The sequence below is a fragment of the Oncorhynchus masou genome, unplaced genomic scaffold (assembly GCF_036934945.1).
Source record: "Oncorhynchus masou masou isolate Uvic2021 unplaced genomic scaffold, UVic_Omas_1.1 unplaced_scaffold_2169, whole genome shotgun sequence".
In the NCBI taxonomy this organism is placed as follows: domain Eukaryota; kingdom Metazoa; phylum Chordata; class Actinopteri; order Salmoniformes; family Salmonidae; genus Oncorhynchus; species Oncorhynchus masou.
This window is the reverse complement of record NW_027008646.1, coordinates 63,704-82,999: the sequence shown is the minus strand read 5'-3', so window position 1 is coordinate 82,999 and position 19,296 is coordinate 63,704. Positions and strand designations below refer to the sequence as shown.

The 19,296-nt window shown below is 46.2% G+C and overlaps 1 protein-coding gene across 1 annotated transcript in view; it reads left to right on the top strand.

Annotated features, from left to right (window-relative positions):
• Positions 1-1,648: 1,648 nt before the first annotated feature.
• LOC135533030 (periphilin-1-like) overlaps positions 1,649-19,296 on the top strand; it is a 52,079-nt gene continuing 34,431 nt past the window's right edge. The window contains exon 1 of the mRNA XM_064960428.1: positions 1,649-1,873. Within this exon, the coding sequence (XP_064816500.1) occupies positions 1,664-1,873 (210 nt within the window). The 5' untranslated portion in view covers positions 1,649-1,663. The remainder of the gene's footprint in view (positions 1,874-19,296) is intronic.

Genomic DNA, 19,296 nt, shown 5'->3' with positions numbered 1-19,296 from the left:
GAGAGACGGAGAGGGGTAGAGAGAGAGACGGAGAGAGGTAGAGAGAGAGATGGAGAGGGGTAGAGAGAGAGAGAGGAGAGGGGAGAGAGAGAGAGAGAGAGGTAGAGAGAGAGGGGTAGAGAGAGAGACGGAGAGGGGTAGAGAGAGAGAGAGGGAGAGGGACGGAGAGGGGGTAGAGAGAGAGACGGAGAGGGGTAGAGAGAGAGACGGAGAGGGGTAGAGAGAGAGAGACGGAGAGGGGTAGAGAGAGAGACGGAGAGGGGTAGAGAGAGAGACGGAGAGGGGTAGAGAGAGAGACGGAGAGGGGTAGAGAGAGAGACGGAGAGGGGTAGAGAGAGAGACGGAGAGGGGTAGAGAGAGAGACGGAGAGGGGTAGAGAGAGAGACGGAGAGGGGTAGAGAGAGACGGAGAGGGGTAGAGAGAGAGAGACGGAGAGGGGTAGAGAGAGAGACGGAGAGGGGTAGAGAGAGAGACGGAGAGGGGTAGAGAGAGAGAGGAGGAGAGGAGAGAGAGAGACGGAGAGAGATGGAGGGGAGGAGAGAGATGGAGAGAGTAGAGAGATGGAGAGGGGTAGAGAGATGGAGAGGGGTAGACGAGACGGAGAGGGGTAGAGAGAGAGATGGAGAGGGGTAGAGAGACTGGGAGAGGGGTGTAGAGAGAGAGAGAGAGATGGAGGGGTAGAGAGAGGAGTAGAGAGAGATGGAGAGGGGTAGAGAGAGATGGAGAGGGGTAGAGAGAGATGGAGAGGGGTAGAGAGAGATGGAGAGGGGTAGAGAGAGATGGAGAGGGGTAGAGAGATGGAGAGGGGTAGAGAGAGATGGAGAGGGGTAGAGAGAGATGGAGAGGGGTAGAGAGAGATGGAGAGGGGTAGAGAGAGATGGAGAGGGGTAGAGAGAGACGGAGAGGGTTAGAGAGAGAGATGGAGAGGAGTAGAGAGAGAGAGAGAGATGGAGGGGTAGAGAGAGGGGTAGAGAGAGAGACGGAGAGGGGTAGAGAGAGAGATGGAGAGGGGTAGAGAGAGAGAGATGGAGAGGGGTAGAGAGAGACGGAGAGGGGTAGAGAGAGAGAGAGATGGAGAGGAGTAGAGAGAGATGGAGAGGGGTAGAGAGGAGTAGAGAGAGAGAGATGGAGAGGGGTAGAGAGAGATCCAGCAGTATCGAAGCAATGATCTAAGTTGGCCTCGTTTTCTCCTCGTTTCTCCCTGTCTTAGTCTCTGACACATGGGGGGCCAGCGCTGGGGGGCCAGACTGTTCTACCCAGTGGGGGAGGGATAATGCTGTTGGCTGGCTGATCTCTCTCTACTAAAGAGGGTTAACTGGAGCTCTGCTGTGTGATTTGATCACCGTACTTAATGCAATGTTAACATCTCATTTTGTTTTGGGGTTTATTTGAACTTTTCCCATGATGCACATATGCAGAGTCTAGCTGAGCCCTAAAAGTAGGGAACGCTCCACTTCGATGCTGACCAGAGCACCGTGTTTTGACTCTCTGGACATGACCACGCTGTTTGAGGGGATCACCCATATCGATTCACTGGCATTGATAGCAGAGTGGACAGTGTAGAAGGACTTTATGCTCAAAAAAATTATGTTTTTTGTCTTAAATTGACCACTTAAAATAGACACTTGAATAATAATGAAATAAATGAATATAAAAGCTTGGGATGAATGGGTTTTCAGAAATCCTTCTTCCAGCCAGCGGAGCGACCCAGGACACCATCTCTCTCTGTCTCTCTCCCCAGGAGGAGGCTCATGTCCTAGAGTGGGACCGTGAGGAGGGCCTGCCCCCCATCGACGAGACCCCCAAGACCCAGGATGACTTCCAGGAGCGCCGAGCGCTGGCCATCGGAGCCAAGGCCCGGGAAATAGAGCAGGTACCCAACACAGCCATGTCTCTGGTGTGGTGAGCCCACATACACACTTCAGCCCAACACAGCCATGTCTCTGGTGTGGTGAGCCCACATACACACTTCAACCCAACACACCCATGTCTCTGGCCTGGTGAGCCCACATACACACTTCAACCCAACACAGCCATGTCTCTGACCTGGTGAGCCCACATACACACTTCAGCCCAACACAGCCATGTCTCTGGTGTGGTGAGCCCACATACACACTTCAGCCCAACACTGCCATGTCTCTGACCTGGTGAGCCCACATACGCACTTCAACCCAACACAGCCATGTCTCTGACCTGGTGAGCCCACATACACACTTCAACCCAACACAGCCATGTCTCTGACCTGGTGAGCCCACATACACACTTCAGCCCAACACAGACATGTCTCTGGTGTGGTGAGCCCACATACGCACTTCAGCCCAACACAGCCATGTCTCTGGTGTGGTGAGCCCACATACACACTTCAGCCCAACACAGCCATGTCTCTGGCCTGGTGAGCCCACATACGCACTTCAGCCCAACACAGCCATGTCTCTGGCCTGGTGAGCCCACATACACACTTCAGCCCAACACAGCCATGTCTCTGGCGTGGTGAGCCCACATACACACTTCAGCCCAACACAGCCATGTCTCTGGCGTGGTGAGCCCACATACACACTTCAGCCCAACACAGCCATGTCTCTGGCGTGGTGAGCCCACATACACACTTCAGCCCAACACAGCCATGTCTCTGGCCTGGTGAGCCCACATACACACTTCAGCCCAACACAGCCATGTCTCTGGCGTGGTGAGCCCACATACACACTTCAGCCCAACACAGCCATGTCTCTGACGTGGTGAGCCCACATACACACTTCAGCCCAACACAGCCATGTCTCTGGCCTGGTGAGCCCACATACACACTTCAGCCCAACACAGCCATGTCTCTGGCCTGGTGAGCCCATATACACACTTCAGCCCAACACAGCCATGTCTCTAGCCTGGTGAGCCCACGAACACACTTCAGCCCAACACAGCCATGTCTCTGACGTGGTGAGCCCACATACACACTTCAGCCCAACACAGCCATGTCTCTGACGTGATACACACTTCAGCCCAACACAGCCATGTCTCTGGCCTGGTGAGCCCACATACACACTTCAGGTTATTTATCATATGTATAATAACACAGACACGTCACATTAAACAGTCAGGTCATGTGGTCTGGAAAAGTGGAATTCAGGCCTGGAGTTTTTCCTTATCCTGACATCTGAAGCAGGAGAAACTCCTGGGCCGAGTCATGGTTTCTTATCAGTGTATTACTGCAAACAGCCAGATGCCCATACATACCAGGTTTATATACCATCCCCACCCAACCAAGTTCTACCCACGTTAATATACCACCCCCACCCAACCAAGTTCTACCCACGTTAATATACCACCCCCACCCAGACTAGTGCTACCCAGGTTAATATACCACCCCCACCCATCCTCGTGCTACCCAGGTTAATATACCACCCCCACCCAGCCTAGTTCTACCCAGGTTAATATACCACCCCACCCATCCTCGTGCTACCCAGGTTTATATACCACCCCCACCCAGCCTAGTTCTTCCCAGGTTAATATACCACCACCACCCAGCCTAGTTCTACCCAGGTTAATATACCACCACCACCCAGCCTAGTTCTACCCAGGTTTATATACCACCACCACCCAGCCTAGTTCTACCCAGGTTTATATACCACCACCACCCAGCCTAGTTCTACCCAGGTTTATATACCACCACCACCCAGTCTAGTTCTACCCAGGTTAATATACCACCACCACCCAGTCTAGTTCTACCCAGGTTAATATACCACCACCACCCAGTCTAGTTCTACCCAGGTTAATATACCACCCAGTCTAGTTCTACCCAGGTTAATATACCACCAGTCTAGTTCTACCCAGGTTAATATACCACCAGTCTAGTTCTACCCAGGTTAATATACCACCAGTCTAGTTCTACCCAGGTTAATATACCACCAGTCTAGTTCTACCCAGGTTAATATACCACCAGCCTAGTTCTACCCAGGTTAATATACCACCAGCCTAGTTCTACCCAGGTTAATATACCACCAGCCTAGTTCTACCCAGGTTAATATACCACCACCCAGTCTAGTTCTACCCAGGTTAATATACCACCAGTCTAGTTCTACCCAGGTTAATATACCACCAGTCTAGTTCTACCCAGGTTAATATACCACCAGTCTAGTTCTACCCAGGTTAATATACCACCAGTCTAGTTCTACCCAGGTTAATATACCACCAGTCTAGTTCTACCCAGGTTAATATACCACCAGTCTAGTTCTACCCAGGTTAATATACCACCAGTCTAGTTCTACCCAGGTTAATATACCACCAGTCTAGTTCTACCCAGGTTAATATACCACCAGTCTAGTTCTACCCAGGTTAATATACCACCACCACCCAGCCTAGTTCTACCCAGGTTAATATACCACCACCACCCAGCCTAGTTCTACCCAGGTTAATATACCACCAGTCCAGTTCTACCCAGGTTAATATACCGCCAGTCCAGTTCTACCCAGGTTAATATACCGCCAGTCTAGTTCTACCCAGGTTAATATACCGCCAGTCTAGTTCTACCCAGGTTAATATACCACCAGTCTAGTTCTACCCAGGTTAATATACCGCCAGTCTAGTTCTACCCAGGTTAATATACCACCAGTCTAGTTCTACCCAGGTTAATATACCACCAGTCCAGTTATACCCAGGTTAATATACCGCCAGTCTAGTTCTACCCAGGTTAATATACCGCCAGTCTAGTTCTACCCAGGTTAATATACCACCAGCCTAGTTCTACCCAGGTTAATATACCACCACCACCCAGTCTAGTTCTACCCAGGTTAATATACCACCAGTCTAGTTCTACCCAGGTTAATATACCACCAGTCTAGTTCTACCCAGGTTAATATACCACCAGTCTAGTTCTACCCAGGGTAATATACCACCAGTCTAGTTCTACCCAGGGTAATATACCACCAGTCTAGTTCTACCCAGGGTAATATACCACCAGTCTAGTTCTACCCAGGTTAATATACCACCAGTCTAGTTCTACCCAGGGTAATATACCACCAGCCTAGTTCTACCCAGGTTAATATACCACCACAACCCAGCCTAGTTGTACCCAGGTTAATATACCACCACCACCCAGTCTAGTTCTACCCAGGTTAATATACCACCAGTCTAGTTCTACCCAGGTTAATATACCACCAGTCTAGTTCTACCCAGGTTAATATACCACCAGTCCAGTTCTACCCAGGTTAATATACCGCCAGTCTAGTTCTACCCAGGTTAATATACCACCAGCCTAGTTCTACCCAGGTTAATATACCACCACCACCCAGTCTAGTTCTACCCAGGTTAATATACCACCAGTCTAGTTCTACCCAGGTTAATATTCCACCAGTCTAGTTCTACCCAGGTTAATATACCACCACCACCCAGCCTAGTTCTACCCAGGTTAATATACCACCACCACCCAGCCTAGTTCTACCCAGGTTAATATACCACCAGTCTAGTTCTACCCAGGTTAATATACCACCAGTCTAGTTCTACCCAGGGTAATATACCACCAGTCTAGTTCTACCCAGGGTAATATACCACCAGTCTAGTTCTACCCAGGGTAATATACCACCAGTCTAGTTCTACCCAGGGTAATATACCACCAGTCTAGTTCTACCCAGGTTAATATACCACCAGTCTAGTTCTACCCAGGGTAATATACCACCAGCCTAGTTCTACCCAGGTTAATATACCACCACAACCCAGCCTAGTTGTACCCAGGTTAATATACCACCACCACCCAGTCTAGTTCTACCCAGGTTAATATACCACCAGTCTAGTTCTACCCAGGTTAATATACCACCAGTCTAGTTCTACCCAGGTTAATATACCACCAGTCCAGTTCTACCCAGGTTAATATACCACCAGTCCAGTTCTACCCAGGTTAATATACCGCCAGTCCAGTTCTACCCAGGTTAATATACCGCCAGTCTAGTTCTACCCAGGTTAATATACCGCCAGTCTAGTTCTACCCAGGTTAATATACCACCAGCCTAGTTCTACCCAGGTTAATATACCACCACCACCCAGTCTAGTTCTACCCAGGTTAATATACCACCAGTCTAGTTCTACCCAGGTTAATATACCACCAGTCTAGTTCTACCCAGGTTAATATACCACCACCACCCAGCCTAGTTCTACCCAGGTTAATATACCACCACCACCCAGCCTAGTTCTACCCAGGTTAATATACCACCAGTCTAGTTCTACCCAGGTTAATATACCACCAGTCTAGTTCTACCCAGGGTAATATACCACCAGTCTAGTTCTACCCAGGGTAATATACCACCAGTCTAGTTCTACCCAGGGTAATATACCACCAGTCTAGTTCTACCCAGGGTAATATACCACCAGTCTAGTTCTACCCAGGTTAATATACCACCAGTCTAGTTCTACCCAGGGTAATATACCACCAGCCTAGTTCTACCCAGGTTAATATACCACCACAACCCAGCCTAGTTGTACCCAGGTTAATAGACCACCACCACCCAGTCTAGTTCTACCCAGGTTAATATACCACCAGTCTAGTTCTACCCAGGTTAATATACCACCAGTCTAGTTCTACCCAGGTTAATATACCACCAGTCCAGTTCTACCCAGGTTAATATACCACCAGTCCAGTTCTACCCAGGTTAATATACCGCCAGTCCAGTTCTACCCAGGTTAATATACCGCCAGTCCAGTTCTACCCAGGTTAATATACCGCCAGTCTAGTTCTACCCAGGTTAATATACCACCAGTCTAGTTCTACCCAGGTTAATATACCACCAGTCTAGTTCTACCCAGGTTAATATACCACCAGTCTAGTTCTACCCAGGTTAATATACCACCAGTCTAGTTCTACCCAGGTTAATATACCACCAGTCTAGTTCTACCCAGGTTAATATACCACCAGTCTAGTTCTACCCAGGGTAATATACCACCAGTCTAGTTCTACCCAGGGTAATATACCACCAGTCTAGTTCTACCCAGGTTAATATACCACCAGTCTAGTTCTACCCAGGTTAATATACCACCAGTCTAGTTCTACCCAGGTTAATATACCACCAGTCTAGTTCTACCCAGTCTAGTTAATATACCACCAGTCCAGTTCTACCCAGGTTAATATACCACCAGTCCAGTTCTACCCAGGTTAATATACCACCAGTCCAGTTCTACCCAGGTTAATATACCACCAGTCTACAGTTCTATACCACCAGTCTGAGTTCTGCCCAATATACCACCAGTCTAGTTCTACCCAGGTTAATATACCACCAGTCTAGTTCTACCCAGGTTAATATACCACCAGTCTAGTTCCACCAGTCTACCCAGGTTAATATACCACCAGTCCAGTTCTACCCAGGTTAATATACCACCAGTCCAGTTCTACCCAGGTTAATATACCGCCAGTCCAGTTCTACCCAGGTTAATATACCGCCAGTCTAGTTCTACCCAGGTTAATATACCACCAGTCTAGTTCTACCCAGGTTAATATACCACCAGTCTAGTTCTACCCAGGTTAATATACCACCACCACCCAGTCTAGTTCTACCCAGGTTAATATACCACCAGTCTAGTTCTACCCAGGTTAATATACCACCAGTCTAGTTCTACCCAGGTTATTATACCACCAGTCTAGTTCTACCCAGGTTAATATACCACCAGTCTAGTTCTACCCAGGGTAATATACCACCAGTCTAGTTCTACCCAGGGTAATATACCACCAGTCTAGTTCTACTCAGGGTAATATACCACCAGTCTAGTTCTACCCAGGGTAATATACCACCAGTCTAGTTCTACCCAGGTTAATATACCACCAGTCTAGTTCTACCCAGGGTAATATACCACCAGCCTAGTTCTACCCAGGTTAATATACCACCACAACCCAGCCTAGTTGTACCCAGGTTAATATACCACCACCACCCAGTCTAGTTCTACCCAGGTTAATATACCACCAGTCTAGTTCTACCCAGGTTAATATACCACCAGTCTAGTTCTACCCAGGTTAATATACCACCAGTCTAGTTCTACCCAGGTTAATATACCACCACCACCCAGCCTAGTTCTACCCAGGTTAATATACCACCAGTCTAGTTCTACCCAGGTTAATATACCACCAGTCTAGTTCTACCCAGGGTAATATACCACCAGTCTAGTTCTACCCAGGGTAATATACCACCAGTCTAGTTCTACCCAGGGTAATATACCACCAGTCTAGTTCTACCCAGGGTAATATACCACCAGTCTAGTTCTACCCAGGTTAATATACCACCAGTCTAGTTCTACCCAGGGTAATATACCACCAGCCTAGTTCTACCCAGGTTAATATACCACCACAACCCAGCCTAGTTGTACCCAGGTTAATATACCACCACCACCCAGTCTAGTTCTACCCAGGTTAATATACCACCAGTCTAGTTCTACCCAGGTTAATATACCACCAGTCTAGTTCTACCCAGGTTAATATACCACCAGTCTAGTTCTACCCAGGTTAATATACCACCAGTCCAGTTCTACCCAGGTTAATATACCACCAGTCCAGTTCTACCCAGGTTAATATACCGCCAGTCCAGTTCTACCCAGGTTAATATACCGCCAGTCTAGTTCTACCCAGGTTAATATACCGCCAGTCTAGTTCTACCCAGGTTAATATACCACCAGCCTAGTTCTACCCAGGTTAATATACCACCACCACCCAGTCTAGTTCTACCCAGGTTAATATACCACCAGTCTAGTTCTACCCAGGTTAATATACCACCAGTCTAGTTCTACCCAGGTTAATATACCACCACCACCCAGCCTAGTTCTACCCAGGTTAATATACCACCACCACCCAGCCTAGTTCTACCCAGGTCAATATACCACCAGTCTAGTTCTACCCAGGTTAATATACCACCAGTCTAGTTCTACCCAGGTTAATATACCACCAGTCTAGTTCTACCCAGGTTAATATACCACCAGTCTAGTTCTACCCAGGGTAATATACCACCAGTCTAGTTCTACCCAGGGTAATATACCACCAGTCTAGTTCTACCCAGGTTAATATACCACCAGTCTAGTTCTACCCAGGTTAATATACCACCAGTCTAGTTCTACCCAGGTTAATATACCACCAGTCCAGTTCTACCCAGGTTAATATACCACCAGTCCAGTTCTACCCAGGTTAATATACCACCAGTCCAGTTCTACCCAGGTTAATATACCACCAGTCCAGTTCTACCCAGGTTAATATACCACCAGTCTAGTTCTACCCAGGTTAAGATACCACCAGTCTAGTTCTACCCAGGTTAATATACCACCAGTCTAGTTCTACCCAGGTTAATATACCACCAGTCTAGTTCTACCCAGGTTAATATACCACCAGTCCAGTTCTACCCAGGTTAATATACCACCAGTCTAGTTCTACCCAGGTTAATATACCACCAGTCCAGTTCTACCCAGGTTAATATACCGCCAGTCTAGTTCTACCCAGGTTAATATACCACCAGTCTAGTTCTACCCAGGTTAATATACCACCAGTCTAGTTCTACCCAGGTTAATATACCACCACCACCCAGCCTAGTTCTACCCAGGTTAATATACCACCACCACCCAGCCTAGTTCTACCCAGGTTATTATACCACCAGTCTAGTTCTACCCAGGTTAATATACCACCAGTCTAGTTCTACCCAGGGTAATATACCACCAGTCTAGTTCTACCCAGGGTAATATACCACCAGTCTAGTTCTACTCAGGGTAATATACCACCAGTCTAGTTCTACCCAGGGTAATATACCACCAGTCTAGTTCTACCCAGGTTAATATACCACCAGTCTAGTTCTACCCAGGGTAATATACCACCAGTCCAGTTCTACCCAGGTTAATATACCGCCAGTCTAGTTCTACCCAGGTTAATATACCACCAGCCTAGTTCTACCCAGGTTAATATACCACCCAGTCTAGTTCTACCCAGGTTACTATACCACCAGTCTAGTTCTACCCAGGTTAATATACCACCAGTCTAGTTCTACCCAGGTTAATATACCACTACCACCCAGCCTAGTTCTACCCAGGTTAATATACCACCACCACCCAGCCTAGTTCTACCCAGGTTAATATACCACCAGTCTAGTTCTACCCAGGTTAATATACCACCAGTCTAGTTCTACCCAGGGTAATATACCACCAGTCTAGTTCTTCCCAGGGTAATATACCACCAGTCTAGTTCTACCCAGGGTAATATACCACCAGTCTAGTTCTACCCAGGGTAATATACCACCAGTCTAGTTCTACCCAGGGTAATATACCACCAGTCTAGTTCTACCCAGGGTAATATACCACCAGTCTAGTTCTACCCAGGTTAATATACCACCAGTCTAGTTCTACCCAGGGTAATATACCACCAGCCTAGTTGTACCCAGGTTAATATACCACCACAACCCAGCCTAGTTGTACCCAGGTTAATATACCACCACCACCCAGCCTAGTTCTACCCAGGTTAATATACCACCAGTCTAGTTTTACCCAGGTTAATATACCACCAGTCTAGTTCTACCCAGGTTAATATACCACCAGTCCAGTTCTACCCAGGTTAATATACCGCCAGTCTAGTTCTACCCAGGTTAATATACCACCAGCCTAGTTCTACCCAGGTTAATATACCACCACCACCCAGTCTAGTTCTACCCAGGTTAATATACCACCAGTCTAGTTCTACCCAGGTTAATATACCACCAGTCTAGTTCTACCCAGGTTAATATACCACCACCACCCAGCCTAGTTCTACCCAGGTTAATATACCACCACCACCCAGCCAGCCCCAGTTCTACCCAGGTTAATATACCACCAGTCTAGTTCTACCCAGGTTAATATACCACCAGTCTAGTTCTACCCAGGGTAATATACCACCAGTCTAGTTCTACCCAGGGTAATATACCACCAGTCTAGTTCTACTCAGGGTAATATACCACCAGTCTAGTTCTACCCAGGGTAATATACCACCAGTCTAGTTCTACCCAGGTTAATATACCACCAGTCTAGTTCTACCCAGGGTAATATACCACCAGCCTAGTTCTACCCAGGTTAATATACCACCACAACCCAGCCTAGTTGTACCCAGGTTAATATACAACCACCACCCAGTCTAGTTCTACCCAGGTTAATATACCACCAGTCTAGTTCTACCCAGGTTAATATACCACCAGTCTAGTTCTACCCAGGTTAATATACCACCAGTCTAGTTCTACCCAGGTTAATATACCACCAGTCTAGTTCTACCCAGGTTAATATACCACCAGTCTAGTTCTACCCAGGTTAATATACCACCAGTCTAGTTCTACCCAGGTTAATATACCACCACCACCCAGCCTAGTTCTACCCAGGTTAATATACCACCAGTCTAGTTCTACCCAGGGTAATATACCACCAGTCTAGTTCTACCCAGGTTAATATACCACCAGTCTAGTTCTACCCAGGGTAATATACCACCAGTCTAGTTCTACCCAGGTTAATATACCACCACCACCCAGCCTAGTTCTACCCAGGTTAATATACCACCACCACCCAGCCTAGTTCTACCCAGGTTAATATACCACCAGTCTAGTTCTACCCAGGTTAATATACCACCACCACCCAGCCTAGTTCTACCCAGGTTAATATACCACCAGTCTAGTTCTACCCAGGTTAATATACCACCAGTCTAGTTCTACCCAGGGTAATATACCACCAGTCTAGTTCTACCCAGGGTAATATACCACCAGTCTAGTTCTACCCAGGGTAATATACCACCAGTCTAGTTCTACCCAGGTTAATATACCACCAGTCTAGTTCTACCCAGGGTAATATACCACCAGCCTAGTTCTACCCAGGTTAATATACCACCACAACCCAGCCTAGTTGTACCCAGGTTAATATACCACCACCACCCAGTCTAGTTCTACCCAGGTTAATATACCACCAGTCTAGTTCTACCCAGGTTAATATACCACCAGTCTAGTTCTACCCAGGTTAATATACCACCAGTCCAGTTCTACCCAGGTTAATATACCGCCAGTCTAGTTCTACCCAGGTTAATATACCACCAGCCTAGTTCTACCCAGGTTAATATACCACCACCACCCAGTCTAGTTCTACCCAGGTTAATATACCACCAGTCTAGTTCTACCCAGGTTAATATACCACCAGTCTAGTTCTACCCAGGTTAATATACCACCACCACCCAGCCTAGTTCTACCCAGGTTAATATACCACCACCACCCAGCCTAGTTCTACCCAGGTTAATATACCACCAGTCTAGTTCTACCCAGGTTAATATACCACCAGTCTAGTTCTACCCAGGGTAATATACCACCAGTCTAGTTCTACCCAGGGTAATATACCACCAGTCTAGTTCTACCCAGGGTAATATACCACCAGTCTAGTTCTACCCAGGGTAATATACCACCAGTCTAGTTCTACCCAGGTTAATATACCACCAGTCTAGTTCTACCCAGGGTAATATACCACCAGCCTAGTTCTACCCAGGTTAATATACCACCACAACCCAGCCTAGTTGTACCCAGGTTAATATACCACCACCACCCAGTCTAGTTCTACCCAGGTTAATATACCACCAGTCTAGTTCTACCCAGGTTAATATACCACCAGTCTAGTTCTACCCAGGTTAATATACCACCAGTCTAGTTCTACCCAGGTTAATATACCACCAGTCCAGTTCTACCCAGGTTAATATACCACCAGTCCAGTTCTACCCAGGTTAATATACCGCCAGTCCAGTTCTACCCAGGTTAATATACCGCCAGTCTAGTTCTACCCAGGTTAATATACCGCCAGTCTAGTTCTACCCAGGTTAATATACCACCAGCCTAGTTCTACCCAGGTTAATATACCACCACCACCCAGTCTAGTTCTACCCAGGTTAATATACCACCAGTCTAGTTCTACCCAGGTTAATATACCACCAGTCTAGTTCTACCCAGGTTAATATACCACCACCACCCAGCCTAGTTCTACCCAGGTTAATATACCACCACCACCCAGCCTAGTTCTACCCAGGTTAATATACCACCAGTCTAGTTCTACCCAGGTTAATATACCACCAGTCTAGTTCTACCCAGGTTAATATACCACCAGTCTAGTTCTACCCAGGTTAATATACCACCAGTCTAGTTCTACCCAGGGTAATATACCACCAGTCTAGTTCTACCCAGGGTAATATACCACCAGCCTAGTTCTACCCAGGTTAATATACCACCACAACCCAGCCTAGTTGTACCCAGGTTAATATACCACCACCACCCAGTCTAGTTCTACCCAGGTTAATATACCACCAGTCTAGTTCTACCCAGGTTAATATACCACCAGTCTAGTTCTACCCAGGTTAATATACCACCAGTCCAGTTCTACCCAGGTTAATATACCACCAGTCCAGTTCTACCCAGGTTAATATACCGCCAGTCCAGTTCTACCCAGGTTAATATACCGCCAGTCCAGTTCTACCCAGGTTAATATACCGCCAGTCTAGTTCTACCCAGGTTAATATACCACCAGTCTAGTTCTACCCAGGTTAATATACCACCAGTCTAGTTCTACCCAGGTTAATATACCACCAGTCTAGTTCTACCCAGGTTAATATACCACCAGTCTAGTTCTACCCAGGTTAATATACCACCAGTCTAGTTCTACCCAGGTTAATATACCACCAGTCTAGTTCTACCCAGGGTAATATACCACCAGTCTAGTTCTACCCAGGGTAATATACCACCAGTCTAGTTCTACCCAGGTTAATATACCACCAGTCTAGTTCTACCCAGGTTAATATACCACCAGTCTAGTTCTACCCAGGTTAATATACCACCAGTCTAGTTCTACCCAGGTTAATATACCACCAGTCTAGTTCTACCCAGGTTAATATACCACCAGTCCAGTTCTACCCAGGTTAATATACCACCAGTCCAGTTCTACCCAGGTTAATATACCACCAGTCCAGTTCTACCCAGGTTAATATACCACCAGTCCAGTTCTACCCAGGTTAATATACCACCAGTCTAGTTCTACCCAGGTTAATATACCACCAGTCTAGTTCTACCCAGGTTAATATACCACCAGTCTAGTTCTACCCAGGTTAATATACCACCAGTCTAGTTCTACCCAGGTTAATATACCACCAGTCCAGTTCTACCCAGGTTAATATACCACCAGTCCAGTTCTACCCAGGTTAATATACCGCCAGTCCAGTTCTACCCAGGTTAATATACCACCACCACCCAGTCTAGTTCTACCCAGGTTAATATACCACCAGTCTAGTTCTACCCAGGTTAATATACCACCAGTCTAGTTCTACCCAGGTTAATATACCACCACCACCCAGTCTAGTTCTACCCAGGTTAATATACCACCAGTCTAGTTCTACCCAGGTTAATATACCACCAGTCTAGTTCTACCCAGGTTAATATACCACCACCACCCAGTCTAGTTCTACCCAGGTTAATATACCACCAGTCTAGTTCTACCCAGGTAATATACCACCAGTCTAGTTCTACCCAGGTTAATATACCACCAGTCTAGTTCTACCCAGGGTAATATACCACCAGCCTAGTTCTACCCAGGTTAATATACCACCACAACCCAGCCTAGTTGTACCCAGGTTAATATACCACCACCACCCAGTCTAGTTCTACCCAGGTTAATATACCACCAGTCTAGTTCTACCCAGGTTAATATACCACCAGTCTAGTTCTACCCAGGTTAATATACCACCAGTCTAGTTCTACCCAGGTTAATATACCACCAGTCTAGTTCTACCCAGGTTAATATACCACCAGTCTAGTTCTACCCAGGTTAATATACCACCAGTCTAGTTCTACCCAGGTTAATATACCACCACCACCCAGCCTAGTTCTACCCAGGTTAATATACCACCAGTCTAGTTCTACCCAGGGTAATATACCACCAGTCTAGTTCTACCCAGGTTAATATACCACCAGTCTAGTTCTACCCAGGGTAATATACCACCAGCCTAGTTCTACCCAGGTTAATATACCACCACAACCCAGCCTAGTTGTACCCAGGTTAATATACCACCACCACCCAGTCTAGTTCTACCCAGGTTAATATACCACCAGTCTAGTTCTACCCAGGTTAATATACCACCAGTCTAGTTCTACCCAGGTTAATATACCACCAGTCTAGTTCTACCCAGGTTAATATACCACCAGTCTAGTTCTACCCAGGTTAATATACCACCAGTCTAGTTCTACCCAGGTTAATATACCGCCAGTCCAGTTCTACCCAGGTTAATATACCGCCAGTCCAGTTCTACCCAGGTTAATATACCGCCAGTCTAGTTCTACCCAGGTTAATATACCGCCAGTCTAGTTCTACCCAGGTTAATATACCACCAGTCTAGTTCTACCCAGGTTAATATACCACCAGTCTAGTTCTACCCAGGTTAATATACCACCAGTCTAGTTCTACCCAGGTTAATATACCACCAGTCTAGTTCTACCCAGGTTAATATACCACCAGTCTAGTTCTACCCAGGTTAATATACCACCAGTCTAGTTCTACCCAGGGTAATATACCACCAGTCTAGTTCTACCCAGGGTAATATACCACCAGTCTAGTTCTACCCAGGTTAATATACCACCAGTCTAGTTCTACCCAGGTTAATATACCACCAGTCTAGTTCTACCCAGGTTAATATACCACCAGTCTAGTTCTACCCAGGTTAATATACCACCAGTCTAGTTCTACCCAGGTTAATATACCACCAGTCCAGTTCTACCCAGGTTAATATACCACCAGTCCAGTTCTACCCAGGTTAATATACCACCAGTCCAGTTCTACCCAGGTTAATATACCACCAGTCTAGTTCTACCCAGGTTAAGATACCACCAGTCTAGTTCTACCCAGGTTAATATACCACCAGTCTAGTTCTACCCAGGTTAATATACCACCAGTCTAGTTCTACCCAGGTTAATATACCACCAGTCCAGTTCTACCCAGGTTAATATACCACCAGTCCAGTTCTACCCAGGTTAATATACCACCAGTCCAGTTCTACCCAGGTTAATATACCACCAGTCCAGTTCTACCCAGGTTAATATACCACCAGTCTAGTTCTACCCAGGTTAAGATACCACCAGTCTAGTTCTACCCAGGTTAATATACCACCACCACCCAGTCTAGTTCTACCCAGGTTAATATACCACCAGTCTAGTTCTACCCAGGTTAATATACCACCAGTCTAGTTCTACCCAGGTTAATATACCACCACCACCCAGTCTAGTTCTACCCAGGTTAATATACCACCAGTCTAGTTCTACCCAGGGTAATATACCACCAGTCTAGTTCTACCCAGGTTAATATACCACCAGTCTAGTTCTACCCAGGTTAATATACCACCAGTCCAGTTCTACCCAGGTTAATATACCACCAGTCCAGTTCTACCCAGGTTAATATACCACCAGTCCAGTTCTACCCAGGTTAATATACCACCAGTCCAGTTCTACCCAGGTTAATATACCGCCAGTCCAGTTCTACCCAGGTTAATATACCGCCAGTCTAGTTCTACCCAGGTTAATATACCACCAGTCTAGTTCTACCCAGGTTAATATACCACCAGTCTAGTTCTACCCAGGTTAATATACCACCAGTCTAGTTCTACCCAGGTTAATATACCACCAGTCTAGTTCTACCCAGGTTAATATACCACCAGTCTAGTTCTACCCAGGGTAATATACCACCAGTCTAGTTCTACCCAGGGTTAATATACCACCAGTCTAGTTCTACCCAGGTTAATATACCACCAGTCTAGTTCTACCCAGGTTAATATACCACCAGTCTAGTTCTACCCAGGTTAATATACCACCAGTCTAGTTCTACCCAGGTTAATATACCACCAGTCTAGTTCTACCCAGGTTAATATACCACCAGTCCAGTTCTACCCAGGTTAATATACCACCAGTCCAGTTCTACCCAGGTTAATATACCACCAGTCCAGTTCTACCCAGGTTAATATACCACCAGTCCAGTTCTACCCAGGTTAATATACCACCAGTCTAGTTCTACCCAGGTTAAGATACCACCAGTCTAGTTCTACCCAGGTTAATATACCACCAGTCTAGTTCTACCCAGGTTAATATACCACCAGTCTAGTTCTACCCAGGTTAATATACCACCAGTCCAGTTCTACCCAGGTTAATATACCACCAGTCCAGTTCTACCCAGGTTAATATACCGCCAGTCCAGTTCTACCCAGGTTAATATACCGCCAGTCTAGTTCTACCCAGGTTAATATACCACCTAGTCTAGTTCTACCCAGGTTAATATACCACCACCACCAGTCTAGTTCTACCCAGGTTAATATACCACCAGTCTAGTTCTACCCAGGTTAATATACCACCAGTCTAGTTCTACCCAGGTTAATATACCACCAGTCTAGTTCTACCCAGGTTAATATACCACCAGTCTAGTTCTACCCAGGTTAATATACCACCAGTCTAGTTCTACCCAGGTTAATATACCACCAGTCTAGTTCTCCCAGGGTAATATACCACCAGGTTAATATACCACCACAACCCAGCCTAGTTGTACCCAGGTTAATATACCACCACCACCCAGTCTAGTTCTACCCAGGTTAATATACCACCAGTCTAGTTCTACCCAGGTTAATATACCACCAGTCTAGTTCTACCCAGGTTAATATACCACCAGTCTAGTTCTACCCAGGTTAATATACCACCAGTCCAGTTCTACCCAGGTTAATATACCACCAGTCCAGTTCTACCCAGGTTAATATACCACCAGTCCAGTTCTACCCAGGTTAATATACCACCAGTCCAGTTCTACCCAGGTTAATATACCACCAGTCTAGTTCTACCCAGGTTAAGATACCACCAGTCTAGTTCTACCCAGGTTAATATACCACCAGTCTAGTTCTACCCAGGTTAATATACCACCAGTCTAGTTCTACCCAGGTTAATATACCACCAGTCCAGTTCTACCCAGGTTAATATACCACCAGTCCAGTTCTACCCAGGTTAATATACCGCCAGTCCAGTTCTACCCAGGTTAATATACCACCAGTCTAGTTCTACCCAGGTTAATATACCACCAGTCTAGTTCTACCCAGGTTAATATACCACCACCACCCAGTCTAGTTCTACCCAGGTTAATATACCACCAGTCTAGTTCTACCCAGGTTAATATACCACCAGTCTAGTTCTACCCAGGTTAATATACCACCACCACCCAGTCTAGTTCTACCCAGGTTAATATACCACCAGTCTAGTTCTACCCAGGGTAATATACCACCAGTCTAGTTCTACCCAGGTTAATATACCACCAGTCTAGTTCTACCCAGGGTAATATACCACCAGCCTATTTCTACCCAGGTTAATATACCACCACAACCCAGCCTAGTTGTACCCAGGTTAATATACCACCACCACCCAGTCTAGTTCTACCCAGGTTAATATACCACCAGTCTAGTTCTACCCAGGTTAATATACCACCAGTCTAGTTCTACCCAGGTTAATATACCACCAGTCTAGTTCTACCCAGGTTAATATACCACCAGTCTAGTTCTACCCAGGTTAATATACCACCAGTCTAGTTCTACCCAGGTTAATATACCACCAGTCTAGTTCTACCCAGGTTAATATACCACCACCACCCAGCCTAGTTCTACCCAGGTTAATATACCACCAGTCTAGTTCTACCCAGGGTAATATACCACCAGTCTAGTTCTACCCAGGTTAATATACCACCAGTCTAGTTCTACCCAGGGTAATATACCACCAGCCTAGTTCTACCCAGGTTAATATACCACCACAACCCAGCCTAGTTGTACCCAGGTTAATATACCACCACCACCCAGTCTAGTTCTACCCAGGTTAATATACCACCAGTCTAGTTCTACCCAGGTTAATATACCACCAGTCTAGTTCTACCCAGGTTAATATACCACCAGTCTAGTTCTACCCAGGTTAATATACCACCAGTCTAGTTCTACCCAGGTTAATATACCACCTAGTTCTACCCAGGTTAATATACCGTTCCAGTTCTACCCAGGTTAATATACCACCAGTCCAGTTCTACCCAGGTTAATATACCGCCAGTCTAGTTCTACCCAGGTTAATATACCGCCAGTCTAGTTCTACCCAGGTTAATATACCACCAGTCTAGTTCTACCCAGGTTAATATACCACCAGTCTAGTTCTACCCAGGTTAATATACCACCAGTCTAGTTCTACCCAGGTTAATATACCACCAGTCTAGTTCTACCCAGGTTAATATACCACCAGTCTAGTTCTACCCAGGTTAATATACCACCAG